This window comes from Pristiophorus japonicus, chromosome 8 (genome assembly GCF_044704955.1).
Source record: "Pristiophorus japonicus isolate sPriJap1 chromosome 8, sPriJap1.hap1, whole genome shotgun sequence".
NCBI lineage: Eukaryota > Metazoa > Chordata > Chondrichthyes > Pristiophoridae > Pristiophorus > Pristiophorus japonicus.
Window position 1 is genome coordinate 178583898 of NC_091984.1, and position 19345 is coordinate 178603242.

The 19345-nt window shown below is 45.0% G+C and overlaps 1 protein-coding gene across 1 annotated transcript in view; it reads right to left on the reverse strand.

Moving 5' to 3' along the window:
• Nucleotides 1–19345, reverse strand: part of ufd1l (ubiquitin recognition factor in ER associated degradation 1) — a 45609-nt gene that overhangs the window by 15960 nt on the left and 10304 nt on the right. Inside the window, exons 3-7 of the mRNA XM_070887593.1 lie at nucleotides 17307–17339; nucleotides 16498–16619; nucleotides 14484–14614; nucleotides 10575–10647; nucleotides 5602–5670 (exon numbers count right to left, since the gene is read on the reverse strand). Of these exons, the coding sequence (XP_070743694.1) occupies nucleotides 5602–5670; nucleotides 10575–10647; nucleotides 14484–14614; nucleotides 16498–16619; nucleotides 17307–17339 (428 nt within the window). The remainder of the gene's footprint in view (nucleotides 1–5601; nucleotides 5671–10574; nucleotides 10648–14483; nucleotides 14615–16497; nucleotides 16620–17306; nucleotides 17340–19345) is intronic.

Here is a 19345-nt window from a genome sequence, read left to right on the forward strand (position 1 = left end):
CTGACCCCTCTGTCCTCAGTCTCCTACACTGTTCCAACGAAGCTCAACGCAAGCTCAAGGAACAGCACCTCATCTTTCGTTTAAACACTTTACAGCCTTCTGGACTCAACATCGAGTTCAACAATTTCCGTTGCCAATCTTTGGCTCCCTTTTCCCCACCCCCGACCCAGTTTTTTTTTCCTCTCGTCTCTAATGGCAGCTGGTCATTATTCCACCATTCACACCCTATCTTGACTAATGTTTTTCTAACTCCTGGCATTACCATTTCAATTCAGCCCAACATCCCTTTTGTCTCACTAATCTCCCCTGCCTTCCATCTTATCAGACCTTCCCTTTTGTTCTTTCTTCCCCTCCCCCTTTCAGTGCTTCATGAGAATGTGTTCTTTCTGAACACTCTCCAGTTCTGACAAAGGGTCGTCGACCCGAAACGTTAACTCTGCTTTCTCACCACAGATGCTGCCTGACCTGCTGAGATTTCCAGCATTTTCAGTTTATATTCCAAATTCCAGTATCCACAGTATTTTGCTTTTGTATTAGTGTTTAACTCACTGCTTGTAGGAAAGCCCACCTTGAAGTAGTTCTGCTCTTCCTTTTGACGGGATTTCCATTTGTCTCTTTTCCCTTGTTCATCTTCTTTGCTTTCTGTTTCCCCTCTCGTGTTTGATCAAGTATCTGCCAAGACTTGCTTTCACAGCCACATCTCTTTCCTCAGTAAATGTCTCCGCCTCAGACTTAATCCTCATGGATTCCAACTGAAATTCCACCCTTCATGTTTTAGATCCACCCAGGAGGTACAGATATCTCCGAGATATTTAGCGTACCTCAAACCACTGCTCTCGCCGCATCCTGGGATCCACACAACGCTGTGCACCACCACATGCACACTCTCGACTTCTCTCTTCAGCAGCACCGACTCACTATCTCTAAGCTGTCCTGGTCCACAGTTCCATTTCAGCCTTCGCCTCATCCGGTGCTTTAACCAAAAACTTTTTTCCTTCCTTTCAGGTGTCAAAGATCGTAAACTTCAACAACTCTTGGACACCAATGCCCCTCCGGAACCTTCTTCCCCCACAATTCCCTCTGATCCCATCCCTTCATCCAATCTTACCCCCTGACCTTTCCCTCTCTGACCCCCGAACGATCAGTCCTCAGCAAAGACCTGAGCTTCATCCCCTTACACCCCCCCCCCCCACCTCAATGAATTTTGAGCTCGGCACGAGGCTGAGCTCTTTTTCCACTGCCGTCGCCGCCTCCGTGCCCACCTCTTCGGCCAGGAGTCTTCCCCCTGCACAGCTGACCCTTTCTCCCATTTTCAGAATTCTCGCTCTACTAGACCCCTTCCCTCTGACCCTCTCTTGGCCTCTTCATTGCAAACTGCCAACAGGACATCGGCCATCTCAATTTCTCTGCTCCCCTCATTCACTCCAACCTACCTCCCTCTCAACTTGCAGCACTCCGCTCGCTCAGATCCAACCCCAACTTTGTCATCAAACCTGCTGACAAGGATGGCGCTGTTGTTGTTTGGCGACCTCTACCTTGCAGAGGCTGAACGCCAACTCTCTAACATCTCCTCCTACCTACCCCTAGACCACTACTGAACATCAAGCTATAATTTCCCAGACAGTCACTGACCTCATCACTCTGGAGATCTTCCCTCCACAGCTACCAACCTCATAGTTCACCAACCCCGCACAGCCCGCTTTTACCTCCTTCCCAAGATCCACAAACAGGACTACCCCGGTAGACGCATCATTTCAGCCTGTTCTTGCCCCACAGAACTTATTTCTTCCTATCGCGACTCTATTTTTTCTCCCCTTGCCCACTCTCTTCACACCTACATCCACGACTCCTCCGACGCCCTCCGCCACCCTCCGCCACTTTAACAGTTTCCCGGCCCCATCTCCTGTTCACCATGGACGTCCAATCCCTCTACACTTCCATCCCCCACCAGGATAGCCTGAGGGCGCTCCACTGCTTCCTCGAGCAGAGACCCAACCAGTCCCCATCCACCACCACCACCCTCCTCCTCCTCCTCCTCCTCTTGGCTGAACTTGTTCTCACATTGAACAACTTCTCCTTTAACTCCACTCACTTCCGCCAAATAAAAGGTGTTGCTATGGGAACCCGCATGGGTCCTAGCGATGACTGCCTTTTCATGGAATATGTGGAACATTCTTTGTTCCAGTTCTACTCTGGTCCCCTCCCTCACCTCTTTTTCCGGTACTTTGATGACTGTATTGGTGCCATTTCCTGCTCTCAGCCTGAACTTGAAAATTTTATTTACTTTGCATCCAAGTTCTACCCTTCCCTCACCTTCACATGGTCCATCTCCAACTCTTCCCTTCCCCTCCTAGACTTCTCCGTCTCTATCTCTAGGGATAGGCTTTCGACCAGCATTCACAATAAGCTCACTGACTCCCACAGCTAGCTGGACTACACTTCCTCCCACCCCGCATCCTGTAAGGACTCCATTCCATTACCCAGTTTCTCCGTTGCATCTGCTCTGACGACGCCACCTTTCACACTAGTGCCCCTGACATGTCTTCCTTTTTCCTCAACAGAGGATTCTCCTCCGCTGTGGTTAACATGGCCCTCGACCGTGTCCGTTCTATTTCCCGCACCTCTGCTCTCACTCCTTCCCTTCCCTTCCTCTCCCTCTCAAAACCACGACAGGATTCCCCTCATCCTCACCCTTCACCCCACCAGCCTCCACGTTCAACAGATCATCCTCCGCCATTTCTGCCACCTCCAGTGTGATCCCACCACCAATCACATCTTCCCCTCCCCTCCCAGCGTTCCGAAGGGACCGCTCTCTCCGCGACACCCTGGTCCATTCCGCAGTCACCCCAGCTCCCTCTCCCCTTCCCACGGCACCTGTCCGTGCAAGCACAGGAGATGCAACACCTGCCCTTTTACCTCCTCCCTTCCCACTATCCAGGGCCCCAAATACTCCTTCCATGTGAAACAGCAATTTACTCGTACTTCTTTCAATTTAGTGTATTCGCTGCTTACAATGTGGTCTTCCCTACATTGGGGAGACCAAGCGTAGATTGGGTGACCGCTTACCTCCATTCAGTCCGCAAGTGTGACCCTGAGCTTCCGGTCGCCTGTCTCTTTAATTCTCCACTCCATTCCCACTCTGATATCTCCATCCTCGGTCTCCGACACTGTACAAGCGAAGCTCAATGCAAGCTCGAGGAACAGCACCTCATCTTTAGTTTAAACACTTTACAGCCTTCTAAACTCAACATCTCATTCAACAATTTCAGAATGTACTGCTGCAAATCTTTGGCTCCCTTCCCCCCTGAGCCTGTTTGGTTTTTTTTCTCCTTGTCTCTAATGACAGCTGGTCATTATCCTGCCCATTCCCACCCTATCTTAACTAATGTTGTCTAACTCCTGGTATTATCATTGCAATTCGGCCCATCATCCTTTTTTTTTCTCTCTAATCTCTCCTGCCTTCCATCCCATCACAGACCTTCCCTTTTGTTCTTTCTTCCCCTCCCTCTTTCAGTGCTTCTCAAGAATGTGTTCTTTCTGAACAATCTCCAGTTCTGACGAAGGGTCGTCGGCTCGAAACGTTAACTGTTTTCTCGCCACAGATGCTACCTGACCCGCTGAGATTTTCCGCATTTTCTGTTTTTATTCCAGATTCCAGCATCTGCAATATTTTGCTTTTGTCTCAGTAACAACTGGTTTAATTGCTTTTCAAATTCAGTATAAGCTGCTGTATGGTAGATGCTGGCCCTCAGCCCTTTGATTTCTTCTATCAGGTCATAAACAGAGTGAAATGTGCAAATACATGAGGAGGAGCAGTTAAAGAAAGGACAAAGAAAGACTTGCATTTCAATAAGGTGCCACACAAAAGGTTACTGCAGAAGATAGAGGTACGCGGAGTCAGAGGAAATGTATTAGCATGGATAGAGAATTGGCTGGCGAACAGAAAGCAGAGAGTCGGGATAAATGGGTCCTTTTCGGGTTGGAAATCGGTGGTTAGTGGCGTGCCACAGGGATCAGTGCTGGGACCACAACTGTTTACAATATATATATAGATGACCTGGAAGAGGGGACAGAGTGTAGTGTAACAAAATTTGCAGATGACACTAAGATTAGTGGGAAAGCGGGTTGTGTCGAGGACACCGAGAGGCTGCAAAGAGATTTGGATTGGTTAAGCGAATGGGCTACGGTTTGGCAGATGGAATACAATGTTGGAAAGTGTGAGGTCATCCACCTTGGGAAAAAAAACAGTAAAAGGGAATATTAATTGAATGGGGAGAAATTACAACATGCTGAGGTGCAGAGGGACCTGGGAGTCCTTGTGCATGAATCCCAAAAAGTTAGTTTGCAGGTGCAGCAGGTAATCAGGAAGGCGAATGGAATGTTGGCCTTCATTGCGAGAGGGATGGAGTACAAAAGCAGGGCGGTCCTGCTGCAACTGTATAGGGTATTGGTAAGGCCGCACCTGGAGTACTGCGTGCAGTTTTGGTCACCTTACTTAAGGAAGGATATACTGGCTTTGGAGGGGGTACAGAGACGATTCACGAGGCTGATTCCGGAGATGAGGGGGTTACCTTATGATGATAGATTGAGTAGACTGGGTCTTTACTCGTTGGAGTTCAGAAGGATGAGGGGTGATCTTATAGAAACATTTAAAATCATGAAAGGGATAGACAAGATAGAGGCAGAGAGGTTGTTTCCACTGGTGGGGGAGACTAGAACTAGGGGGCACAGCCTCAAAATACGGGGGAGCCAATTTAAAACCGAGTTGAGAAGGAATTTTATCTCCCAGAGGGTTGTGAATCTGTGGAATTCTCTGCCCAAGGAAGCAGTTGAGGCTAGCTCATTGAATGTATTCAAGTCACAGATAGATAGATTTTTAACCAATAAGGGAATTAAGGGTTACGGGGAGAGGGCGGGTAAGTGGAGCTGAGTCCACGGCCAGATCAGCCATGATCTTATTGAATGGCGGAGCAGGCTCGAGGGGCTAGATGGCCTACTCCTGTTCCTAATTCTTATGTTCTTATGTTCTTATGTTCAATAGCGCCCATTAGGACCTCAGGATGTCATGAGGCATTTCACAGCCAACAAATTACCTTTGAAATATAGTCACTGTTGTAATGTAAGGAAACATGGCAGCCGATTTCCCCACAGCAAGGTCCCACAAACAGCAATAAGATAAATCACCAATTAACCTGTTTTAATGGCATTGGTCGAGAGATAAATGTTGGCCAGGACACCAAGAGAACGTCCCTGCTCTTCTTCAAATAGTGCCGTGGGATCTTTTATGTCTAACTGAGTGAGCAGACGGAATCCCAGTTTAATGACTCATCGGAAAGATGGCACTTCCAACAGTGCAGCACTCCTTCAGTACTGCACTGAAGTCAAGATTCTGTGCTTAATTGCTTGAGTGGGGCTTGAACCCTCGACCTTCTGACTCAAGTTACCACTGACCCACGCCAACACCTTGAATAATCTGTAGATCACCTGGTGAGGTGGCAGCACACTGGCAGATGAGGCAGGCGCAGTCTCCTTACCACATGGCGTTAGAATTTCAGAATTAGTCACAACACATTAAACTTAGAGATAATTAATTAGACTTACATTCATATCACACTCGATGATGGAAACAGCTTTGTCTGGTTTTGTTTCCATGACCCGAAGCTCATAGATCTGAAACACACAGAAACTCTTCAAAAATCTTCCCCACATTTATAGGTCAGGTTAAGGCACAATACATTAAAATCACATACTGCATTGTGAGGCCATACCTGGAGTACTGCGTGCAGTTTTGGTCTCAGTATTTAAGAAAGGATATACTTGCATTGGAGGCTGCTCAGAGAAGGTTCACTCGGTTGATTCCGGAGATGAGGAGGTTGACTTATGAAGATAGGTTGAGTAGGTTGGGCCTATTCTCATTGGAGTTCAGAAGAATGAGAGGTGATCTTATCGAAACATATAAGATAATGAGAGGGCTGGACAAAATGGATGTAGAAAGTATATTTCCACTCATGGGGGAAACTAAAACTAGGGAATATAATCTCAGAATAAGGGGCCGCCCATTTAAAGCTGATGAGGAGGAATTTCTTCTCTCAGAGGGTTGTAAATCTGTGGAATTCACTGCCCCAGAGAGCTCTGGAGGCTGAGTCTTTGAATATATTTAAGTCGGAGACAGACAGATGAGGGAGTAAGGGGTTACGGGAAGCGGGCAGGGAAGTGGAACTGAGTCCATTATCAGATCAGCCATGATCTTATTAACATAGAAATATAGAAAATAGGTGCAGGAGTAAGCCATTCGGCCCTTCAAGCCTGCACCACCATTCAATATGATCATGGTTGATCATGCAACTTTAGTACCCCATTCCTGCTTTCACTCCATACCCCTAGATCCCTTTAGCCATAAGGGCCACATCTAACTCCCTTTTGAATATATCCAATGCACTAGCCTCAACAACTTTCTGTGGTAGAAAATTCCAGAGGTTCACAATTCTCTGAGTGAATAAGTTTCTCCTCATCTCGGTCCTAAATGGCTTACCCCTTATCCTTAGACTGTGACCCCTGGATCTGGACTTCCCCAACATTGGGAACATTCTTCCTACATCTAACCGGTCCAATCCCATCATAATTTTATATGTTTCTATGAGATCCCCTCTCATTCTTCTAAATTCCAGAGAATATAAGCCTAGTGGATTCAGTTTTTCTTCATATGTCAGTCCCGCCATCCCGGGAATCAGTCTGGTGAACCTTCGCTGCACTCCCTCAATAGCAAGAATGTCCTTCCTCAGATTAGGAGACCAAAACTGCACACAATACTCAAAGTGTGGACTCACCAAGGCCCTGTACAACTGCAGTAAGACATCCCTGCTCCTTTACTCAAATCCCCTCGCTATGAAGGCCAGCATGCCATTTGCTTTCTTTACTGCCTGCTGTACCTGCATGCCTACCTTCAATGACTGATGTACCATGACACCCAGGTCACGTTGCACCTCCCCTTTTACTAATCTGTCACCATTCAGATAATAATCTGCCTTCCTGTTTTTGCCACCAAAGTGGATAACCTCACATTTATCCACATTATACTGCGTCTGCCATGCATTTGCCCATTCACCTAACCTGTCCATGTCCCCCTGCAGCCTCCTAGCATCCTCCTCGCAGCTCGCACTGCCAACCAGCTTAGTGTCATCTGAAAACTTGGAGATATTACACTCAATTCCTTCATCAAAATCATTAATGTATATTGTAAATAACTGGGATCCCAGCACTGAACCCTGCGACACCTCACTCATCACTGTCTGCCATTCTGAAAAGGACTGGATCAACTGGGCTTGTATTCACTGGAGTTCAGAAGAATGAGAGGGGATCTCATAGAAACGTTTAAAATTCTGACGGGTTTAAACAGGTTAGATGCAGGAAGAATGTCACAATGTTGGGAAGTCCAGAACCAGGGGTCACAGTCTAAGGATAAGGGGTATGACATTTAGGACCGAGATGAGGAGAAGCTTCTTCACCCAGAGAGTGGTGAACCTGTGGAATTCTCTACCACAGAAGGTTGTTGAGGCCAATTCACTAAATATATTCAAAAAGGAGTTAGATGTAGTCCTTACTACTATGGGGAATCAAGGAGTATGGCGAGAAAGCAGGAATGGGATACTGAAGTTGCATGTTCAGCCATAAACTCATTGAATGGTGGTGCAGGCTCGAAGAGCCGAATGTCCTACTCCTGCACCTATTTTCTATGTTTCTATGTTTCTATGACCCGTTTATTCCCGCTCTTTGCTTCCTGGCTGCCAACCAGTTCTCTATCCACGTCAATACATTACTCCCAATACCATGTACCTTAATTTTGCACACTAATCTCCTGTGTGGGACCTTGTCAAAAGCCTTTTGAAAGTCCAAATACACCACATCCACTGGTTCTCCCTTATCCACTCTACTAGTTACATCCTCAAAAAACTCTAGAAGATTTGTCAAACATGATTTCCCTTTCATAAATCCATGCTGACTTGGACCGATCCTGTCACTGCTTTCCAAATGCGCTGCTTTACATCTTTAATAATTGATCCAGCATTTTCCCCACCGCCGATGTCAGGCTAACCGGTCTATAATTCCCCGTTTTCTCTCTCCCTCCTTTTTTAAAAAGTGGAGTTACATTACCTACCCTCCAATCCATAGGAACTGAACCAGAGTCCATGGAATGTTGGAAAATGGCCACCAATGCATCTACTATTTCTAGGGCCACTTCCTTAAGTACTCTGGGATGCAGACTATCAGGCCCTGGGGATTTATCAGCCTTCAGTTTCCCTAACACCGTTTCCTGACTAATAAGGATTTCCCTCAGCTCCCCCTTCTCGCTAGACCCTCGGTCCCCTAGTAATTTCGAGGTTATTCGTGTCTTCCTTAGTGAAGACAGAACCAAAGTATTTATTCAATTGGTCTGCCATTTGTTTGTTCTCCATTATGAATTCACCTGATTCTGACTGCAAGGGACCTACATTAGTCTTCACTAATCTATGGAAGCTTTTGCAGTCAGTTTTTATGTTCCCTGCAAGCTTACTCGCATACTCTATTTTCCCCCTCCTAATTAAACCCTTAGTCCTCCTCTGCTGAATTCTAAATTTCTCCCAGTCCTCAGGTTTGCTGCTTTTTCTGGCCAATTTATATGCCTCTTCCTTGGACTTAACACTTTCCCTAATTTCCCTTGTTAGCCACGGTTGAGCCACCTTCCCTATTTTATTCTTACGACACACAGGGATATACAATTATTGTAGTTCATCCATGTGACATTTAAATGTCTGCCATTGCCTATCCACCGTCAACCCTTGAAGTATCATTCTCCAGTCTATCCTCGCCAATTCACGTTTCATACCATTGAAGTTTCCTTTCTTTAAGTTCAGGACCCTAGTCTCCGAATAACTGTGTCACTCTCCATCTTAAATGAAGAATTCTACCATATTATGGTCACTCCTCCCCAACCAGATTGCTAATTCATCCTCTCTCGTTACACAAGGATGGCCTGCTCTCTAGTTGGTTCCTCGACATATTGGTATAGAAAACCGCCCGTTATACACTCCAGGAAATCCTCCTCAATAGTATTGCTACGAGTTTGGTTAGCCCAATCAATATATGTAGATTAAAGTCACCCATGATAACTGCTGTAGCCTTAAATGGCAGAGCAGGCTCGAGGGGTCAAATGGCCTACTTCTGCTCTTATTTCTTGTGTTCTTGTAGGATATTACATTGTACATCGATTTCAACAAGCTCAATGTGTCCTAGTACATATATCATATATTGTGGTGTGAGGGAGATAATGTTCAGGCCTGAGCAGAGGGACCATTTGAGCTGGATCGCCACCTTTTTCTCTATCACTCCAGTTGCGATGATTGTCTCACCCCTCTTTATATTTTCAGTATTAAGGCATTCACGGTGGAGGGGGAAAAGGTGTCACGTCATTTGGATCTCCAGAAAGGAGTCACACACATCATCATCATCATCATCATCATCATTGGCAGTCCCTCGAATCGAGGATGACTTGCTTCCACGTCAAAAAGTTCACAGGTCTTTCAATGAAGGACCTAATATTCTGGATCCCGAACTACACGTTGAAGGGTGGAAGATGCCTGTGCTTGGAGTTTTTTTTAACATGTGGTGGTTGTTGCACACCAGCCACCACACGAGCTTGACAGAGCTAGGTCTTGGTCCAGTGGCAAGGATTAACCAAGACGACTAGAGATCAGCTCTGCTGCACGGGCGTAGTGCGCATACATATCGCAGTGTGGGCTGGCCCGTGCTGCCCCTGGGTCCCTGGCCCAGAACTCACGATTCTCCTAGGCCCTGTGGAGGAGTGGTGGGGGCAGGGAAAAATTGTGAAAAGCAACATATCATTTCAGTCATATTTTTAGACCCATGACTATCGCAAGTGCTGTGGGTTTACACCAGGATTGTTACACGGTACTGCAAGTGCGTAGGTTTACACTAGCAGCATTACACAAGCAATAGTGCTCTAACTTCACACCAATAATATTACGTGGCTGTTGCAAGCACCATGGGTTTACACTGCGCCTAACATGGGCACCAGAAGCGCTGCAGGCATGTACTGCAAGTGCTGGTGGGTTACACCAGAATTATATGAAGTGCAGTTTACCCCAGCAACATTATATGATTATTCAAGCATTGCAGTAGTTACACCAATATGGTTATACATTTAAGCCAGCATCGCTACACAGGTACTCAACTACTGTGGGTTTACACTGGCAGGGTTAACAGATACTGTAAACATTCTCTTAAGGTAATTTTAACGTAGTTTTCCCAATATATGCTCTTGGTACATGCTGCAGTGAACAATTTTCTCTTGGAACCCCATTTGTGACTACCCATAACTCTCAAGTGCAAAATTAGGAGCAAGTTGTCAATTCAACCCACGATTTAAAATCATATCTCTGATTCCTTACTCTGTATCCTCTAAGCAACATCCATGGCCACGAATGAGAAATAGTTAGAACTCGGAGTTGCATGTTTATCATGAATTAGGAAGAGTGAGAGTTACGAGAATCGCTCCCCACAGAGCACTGACCACTCACCTTCTCATTGTAGTTGATAGCAATGACATCACCAGTGGTCAAGCAGGCAAAATTCCTCAAGGCATTTTCCAATCTGAGAGGAGAATGTTAAGAAAAAGAACAAAATGCAAGAGCCAGACAGCTGGATAATTCCAGAAAAATTATCAGTGAACACTTTCAGCGTTGAACTCAAGTACAGTACTCAGCAGATTCTAGGCAACACATAAAATATATGGATAATAAAGCAACCATTGTTATGATGCCCATGCAAATTTTATGCTATCCTTTCCCATTAGTAAATCAAGTGAGCCAATAATAAGGGGTTGCTCTGTTAGAATCTAGACTGTCTCTTGTAAAACCAGAACCCGATTTGACCCAGGGTGGAGTTGCCGCATTTGAAACACTTGACATGTTAGTCACAATTGGAAGCTACAATGTTTTCCTGAGTGGTGGCACAAGAGCACCAACAGACACCAGGGAGCAAGTTGCACATTTTTTAAAAATTCGTTCATAGGATCTGGGCATTGCTGGCAAGGCCAGTATTTATTGTCCACTCCTAATTGCCCTTGAGAAGATGGTGGTGAGCCACCTTCTTGAACCGTGGCAGTCCATGTGTTGAATGTACTCCCACTGTGCTATTAGGGAGGGAGTTCCAGGATTTTGACCCAGCGACGATGAAGGAACGTCGATATACTTCTAAGTCAGGTTGGTGAGTGACTTGGAGGTGATGGTGCTCCCATGTGCCTGCTGCCCTTGTCCTTCTAGGTGGCATAGGTTGCGGGTTTGGGAGGCGCTGCCAAAGAAGCCTTGGCGAGTTGCTGCAGTGCATCTTGTAGGTGGCACACACTGCAGCCACGGTATGCTGGTGATGGAGGGAGTGAATGTTTAAGGTGGTGGATGGGGTGCCAATCAAGCAAGTTGCTTTGTCCTGGATGGTGTCGAGCTTCTTGAGTGTTGTTGGAGCTGCACTCATCCAGGCAAGTGGAGTGTATTCCATCACACTCCTGACGTGCCTTGTAGATGGTGAAAAGACTTTGGGGAGTCAGGAGGTGAGACACTCGCCGCAGAATACCCAGCCTCTGACTTGCTCTTGTTGCCACAGTATTTATGTGGCTGGTCCAGTTAAGTTTCTGGTCAATGGTGACCCCCCAGGATGCTGATGGTGGGGGATTGGCAATGGTAATGCCGTTGAATGTCATGGGGCAGTGGTTAGACTCTCTCTTGTTGGAGATAGTCATTGCCTGGCACTTGTGTGGCGCGAATGTTACTTGCCACTTATCAGCCCAAGCCGGAATGTCGTCCAGGTCTTGCTGGCATGCAGGCATGGACTGCTCCATTATCTGAGGACACTACCCTGAGGAACTCCTGCAACAATGTCTGGGGCTGTGATGATTGAGCTCCAACAACCACAACCATCATCCTTTGTGTTCGGTATGACTCCAGCCAGTGGAGAGTTTCCCCCCGGCCTGCCCCCCCACCCCCCGGTTCCCATTGACTTCAGTTTTACTCGGGCTCCTTGATGCCACACTCGGTCAAATGTTGCCTTGATGTCAAGGGCCATCACTCTCACCTCACCTCTGGAATTCAGTTCTTTTGTCCATGTTTGGACCAAGGCTGTAATGTGATCTGGAGCCGAGTGGTCCTGGCAGAACCCAAACTGGGCATCAGTGAGTAGGTTATTGGTGAATAAGTGCTGCTTGATAGCAATGTCTACGAAACCTTCCATCACATTGCTGACAGTCGACTGATGGAGTGGTAACTGGTGGGATTGAATTTATCCTGCTTTTTGTGGACATGACATACCTGGGCAGTTTTTCACATTGTCAGATAAATGCCAGTGTTGTAGCTGTACTGGAACAACTTGGGTAGAGGCACAGTTAATTCTGGAGCACAAGTCTTCAGCACAACAGCCAGGATGTTGTCGGGGCTCATAGCCTTTGCTGTATCCAGTGCGCCAGTTGTTTCTTGATATCACATGGAGTGAATCAAATTGTCTGAAGACTGGCTTCTGAAATAGTGGAGACCTCAGGATATGGATCATCCACTGGCTGAAGATGGTTGCAAATGCTTCAGTCTTGTCTTTTGCACTCACATGCTGGGCTCCACAATCATTGAGGATGGGGATATTCATGGTGCCTTCTCCCTTCTCCTCCAGTTAGTTGTTTAATGGTCCACCACCATTCACGACTGGATGTGATAGGACTGCAGAGTTTTGATCTGATCCATTGATTTTGGAATCGCTTAACCCTGTCTATGGCATGCTGATTCCGCTTTTTAGCATGCATATAGTCCTGTGTTGCAGCTTCCCCAGGTTGGCACCTCATTTTTAGGTATGAAGTATGGAGAAAATAAAACTGTAATTAAAAAAAAGGAAGACCCGAACAGAGTAATTCTTGTGTTGCAAACGAATGATTATAGATTAGAAATCAATTTTTTTTTAATTATCGGGATTGATAATGCAAATTCAAATGGTGACCCCAGCTAACCAGGAATAGCCCGGGGAGAGATTCAATATTCAACAGGCGCTCACTGCTCTTACAGGGGAATTGTACCCATGAATGTTAATAATTGTGAGTACACCCTAGAGTAAAGACATCTTTGAAGTAAACAACTTAACTCATTGGGCTCAATTTTCCCCAAAGCATTTTTCTGGCATACTTAAAGAGTTACGCACGATTTTTTTGGGCCTAAGTACGCCAAAAAAAAAATTCTAAGTTTCCCCGTTGGATTTCTTCATTTTGGCGTGGCGTAACCTGACCTTTCGTTTTGGGGGTGGAGCCTTGAGCTGTGCCAAAAAGATTGGGCTGCCATGGTAACCAGGGTCACAATGCGAACTGAGGCTGCAAAGTGAAGCATACAGTCAGCTCCCAACACATGAAAAAAATTGAAAAACACATAGCAGCAACTTACCTCCAACCCCGCCCGAAGGGCTTGCCAGTCTGGTCCCATTCTCGGTCCTTCTCTCTGTGTGTATGTGTGTGTGTGTGTGTATGTATGAGTGAGAACCTGGGACCGAGAATGGGACCGGACAGCCTTCGGGCGGAGTTGCTGCTATGTGTTTTTCTATTATTTGTGTGTCCGGGCATCTGCTGCGCCGATTTCCTTACCTGCGCCAATTTCCTAACTTTCCGGAAGGTTTTTCTGCGGAGGCCACATACGCTGGCCTAAGCACAATTGGAGTAACTCTCAGCTGGCCAAACTTCCCTAAATGGCCAGAATTGGCGTAGGTGCTGGTTATGCCCCATCTGGCTGAATAAAAAACTGACCTAAAAAAATCGTAACTGAGTTACGCTGGTGCAAATTGATTGGGGAAACTGTGGTTTTCAACTTAGGCCAAAAAGGGCAGCCTGCTCCAAAAAAACAGCGCAAATAACTGGAGAAAATTGAGCCCATAGAAACTATCCTAGCTGCAGGAGCCTCACAGGGAGCTGTACATTCATTCACATCAGAGCAGTTGCTATCCTCAAAAGGCAACTCTTGTGGCTGCTCTTTAACGCTGGTGTTTAAGGGGTCGATTGCTTTGGAGATCAGTTACACATTTTGTTTCTTTTCTTCAGTTACTGCCATGATGTTAAAATAATTTGCTGACACTTATAGAGAGAGTAAATACTCACTCAAAACTATATCTTGATGTAGAGCTCAGTTTCAAAATGCAAGCCAGATTAGTGCAGATATGAAGTGAACTTGAACATACAAAAATTGACAGGAAAAGACCTACTGCTCCATTAAGCCTGACATATATAATTGTGACATCTTGTATATCACAATACAAACACTCCCCATCCAGAAGCCAGGCAATCTCCTCGCCAGTTAAAAACCAAAGCCAATTGGGGGATAAAGAAATCTGGAAAATTCCTCTCCAACCCTCTTATGCGATCAAAGTTCTCCTGCCTCAGGTAGTTACACCTCTGGGGAGCGACAGAAGGATACACAGCTTTGGGGTTGGTGATATCCAGGAAGTCTGGAGCCTGCGGCTGAAATTTGGAATAAGTGGCAACCATGAGGTTCACACTCTCTACCTGGACCAGGCCCCCTTCCTCCAGCAGTAGGTTCTGCATCATCTGGAGACAAAGACGAATATGGGTTCATCACAACACAGAGTCAGAGGGTGACAGTAATGAAAACATTGTGCAAATGTATTCTTAGTGCGGCATGAACAGGGTACAATCACACAACCATTTTACATGCTCAGTGCACCCACTCAGATTGGCAAAGTTAGATTGAGTATTTGGAGCACCAATGGTGGTAGACCCAGATTTGTGCAGGTGTCCTCCCATACATTGGCTCGATTAATTGCAGCTGTGCCACCACAGAGATGTGTCAAGCAGAGAGTAAGCATCATCTCTCTGATGGGATTGCGGGGGACAGGGGGGGGAGAAAGAGGGGGCCCAGGAGTAGACTATTCAGACCTTTGAGCCTGTTCCACCATTCAGTTAGATCATGGCTGACTCGTACCTCAGCTACATTTACTTGCCATTGCTCCATATCCCTTAACAATCTTACCCAACAAATATTTTTCGATGTCAGTCGTAAAAGTTTCAATTGAATTCGCATCCAGTCTTTTGGGGAAGACAGTTTCAGATTACTTCTATCCTGTGTGAAAAATTGTTGCTTGATTTCATTCCTGAATGGCCTAGCTTGAATTTTAAGATTATGCCCCCATATTCTGGATTCCTCCACCAGAGGAAATAGTTTCTCTGTATCTAAAATATTGAATCCTTTTATTGTTTTAAACACTTCGATTAGATCATCCCTCCATATTCTATACTCAAGGGAATACAAACCAATGTAATTCAACTTGTGCTCATAATTTAACCCTTTAAGCCTCAGTATAATTCTGGTAAATCCACACTACCACTCCAAAGCCAATATTTGCTGAATATTGGCCACGTGAGAAGGGAAACATGAACAGCCTGCCCATTCAATCCTACCTCAGAGGAGCCAGTTGAGGGCTAGATCACTGCAATTCTCTATTTCTTGCCATTTCTGGGCCACCCCAGACCTCAAAATAAAATCTAGTCTCAGGCTATTCCTTCAGTTGAAGCGTCTTCAACAAAGAGTTCAGTCTGAGGCACACAGTAGAGAAGATCAAACACTATCAGATCAAGGTAGTGGGTGGAGCAGCAGAAGCTATTTTTGAAATAATCCAAAACCTTTTTTGAAAAGAACACGCACACGCCACATCAGGGCTGAAAATAGCATCTGATCACATCTCTCAAACATCTCAAAGCACTGCACATTCAATGAATTACTCTGAATTGCATTGATTGTTATGGCGCAAATGCAGTGGACATTTTGTGCATAGCAAGAGTCACCAACAACAGTGAGATGAGTGGGCAGTTTGATGTTTTTTTCTGGGTGCTGGTTGAGAATATTGTTGGCCAGAACACAAAAGGAACTGCCTGTTTGTCTTCCAATAGCATCATGGGATCTTTAACATCCAGCCGAAGGGAACTGGGTTTAATCTCTAATCCAAAGGAAATCAATGGCAATCTGATACAGTGCACTCCCCTTAATTAAAAAGCCATTTCATTCAAATTATATAACGTAATGATTTTAACACTAAATTCCCACTATGCTGAATGATGTACATTGCTGAATTCAAAATGTTGCATAATTCCATTTTTTTTTAAAAAGCACAAGATGGGTTGCCATTGTCGGGAATTAATAAGCCTGCACTCCAAGATGAAGGCTTACTCTGAAGTATTCAAAGACATCCCTGTGAACATAATTTAAAAAAAAACAGAATCCAAGATGGCTGGCGTCCTGATTACAGTTGCTATCTTCACAACATTCCTGACAACAGGTGCTGAAACACTGCCTTCCCCAGCCTCAGCTCCCACAGCATCCTCCGGAGGTTAGCTGAAGGATTATAAAAATACTCACAAGGCTGTCTTTTTAAGAGCACTCGTAATATGGCGCTGTGGTCAGATTCCCCACTCACCCAGTGAGGCAGATAACAGATCCCTTCCTCCGCCACAAATTCCAGGACGCCACAATGCGTCATTCGGTCAGTTTTTCTGTTTGTAAGTTTAAACAGCATTGGGTATGTAATATTCAGCCGACCTGACAAAAAATAAAACAGAAGAAATGGTTTCAGTCCAGCCATGAAAGGTAGCACAACAGGAGAAGAACATAAAACATTTTAGGAATAGGAAAACGCCAACAGGCCTTTTGGAACATGAAATCCTACCTGCCTTCTTGCCATATCCCTCAATCCCACTAATTAGTTATTGATCCCATTCCTACTGTCTGCTGCAATGGCCTTCCATGGTAACTTATTCCAAACACCGATTGGCCTTTGGATGTAAAAAGGGGTCTGCAAAACTTCCCTTCTTGCTCCTGGATTCATAATTTTAACTTGTGTCCCCTGTCCGTTGAACCTTTTAATATAGTGAACTATTTGCCTAAATTAATTGTGTCAATCCCTTTCAAAAAGTTTTAAAAACCTCAATTCCAAAGGGGAGCTCTTAATCAGAACACAGTGAATATCTTAAGGTAAAAAAGAAACCTTGGTCGTGGTTAATGACATGCTTTAGGAATGAGAGTGGGATGGGGAGGGAGCCGTTTTTAAAAATAAAATCTGCCAGGACATTTATAGATACAAATACTAACCAGGCAAGAGGATCCAATACCTTTTATAAAATGTCTCTGGTTCACCATAAATGCATCAGTATGACACAAAACTTAAATTTTAAAAGTATCCTTAACTTTCTGTCAAACAAGGCTGCGCTCAGGGATTCAGGTACTTACTCAGTTGATCCAGAGCGGATGGCGGCATTATTACTGCAGAAGAAATCAAACATAATCCACATCAGTATAATGAAAAACGGGACAGCCTCATTTCTGCTTTAGAAACAGAAAAAGTCAGTCACACTCTTTCCCTCCCTCCCCCCAAAGCTCTGAAGCAAGTTGCCTCTAAAGCAGCACAAACAAATCATCAAAGCATCCCAGCAAGATTAAGCCTAATGGGCCAGAAAGAATGGCAAGATGCAGGGCCATGTCCTATTAATGATTAATTAATTGGTCTTGGTCAGTCTGCTGCAAGTGGAGGGAAGGGAATTTTCCAAATGGAAAAAAAAGAGACATTATTGCAAGTAGCCAATAACAGCAGCAAATCACCTATTGATATTTTAATGCAGGGCATAATGCACCGTGCAAGGAAGCATCGTTATAAAATCTGATGCATTAAGGTTTCAGAAAGTTCACATAGTTCTCAACATTCATTTTCCTTAGCACAGATGTCAACGGTGCACTAGATAGCACATCTTCCAATTCTGTTCAGACTGTTATGATGCAAAGACCCAGAGTGAAATGAGATTTGGCAGTCTTTACTAAGTTCTTGATGAGTGCAGATCCACAGTATAAAACACCCCACAATTTGGCATTAAATTGCTAACATTACTCAGGTCACGAGCATAACTGGATAGCAAATGTTATACTGGTGTAACAGATCCACTGATTACGGGTCAGTGTGGATGGAACTTTACTCTGCATCTAACCTGTTAGAAACTAAAGATACCTATAAATGTATATGGTTGTGCAACGAAAACTGTGACACAAAGAATGCTGTGTTTAAATGGTTATGTTCGAACGGGTAACAGAAAGTCTCCTCAGCCTAAATAGATGCTTAGAAGTGCTAATGTTTTGGTTTCCTGCAGAGAATATAGTATTATGTACGATATACAATCTCTCTGTTGATAAGCGATTATCTGTTGTTTTTAAGTTAAGACTTGAACCTTGTTTATGTATTTTATGTATAATGCTATTAGAAATTGAAGTTAGCTTAACAGAACTGCTTGCAAAGATAATGGAAGGAAGTTGGGGAATTTAGCGCAAACAATATCTCAGAATGGACATTGTAAAAGAGCTAATGATCAATTGAAGTGAGAAACATAGAAACATAGAAAATAGGTGCAGGAGTAGGCCATTCGACCCTTCGAGCCTGCACCGCCATTCAATAAGATCATGGCTGATCATTCCTTCAGTACCCCTTTCCTGCTTTCTCTCCATACCCCTTGATCCCCTTAACCGTAAGGACCATATGTAACTCCCTCTTGAATATATCCAATGAACTGGCATCAACAACTCTCTGTAGCAGGGAATTCTACAGGTCAACAACTCTCTGAGTGAAGAAGTTTCTCATTTCAGTCCTAAATGGCCTACCCCTATCCTTAGATTATGTCCCCTGGTTCTGGACTTCCCCAACATCGAGAACATTCTTCCCGCATCTAACCTGTCCAGTCCCGTCAGAATCTTATACGTTTCTACGAGATCCCCTCTCATCCTTCTAAACGCCAGTGAATATAGGCCCATTTGATCCAGTCTCTCCTCATATGACAGCCCAGCCATCCCTGGAATCAGTCTGGTGAACCTTCGTGGACTCCCTCAATAGCAAGAACGTCCTTCCTCAGACTAGGAGACCAAAACTGAACACAATATTCCAGGTGAGGCCTCACCAAGGCCCTGTACAACTGCAGTAAGACCTCCCTGCTCCGATATTCAAATCCCCACGCTATGAAGGCCAACATACCATTTGCCTTCTTTACTGCCTGCTGTACCTGTGTGCCCACTTTCAGTGACTGATGAACCATGACACCCAGGTCTCGTTGCACCTCCCCTTTTTCTATCTGCCGCCATTCAGATAATATTCTGCCTTTGTGTTTTTGCTCCCAAAATGGATAACCTCACATTTATCCACATTATACTGCATCTGCCATGTATTTTCCCACTCACCTAATCTGTCCAAGTCACCCTGTAGCCTCTTAGCATGCTCCTCACAGTTCACACCG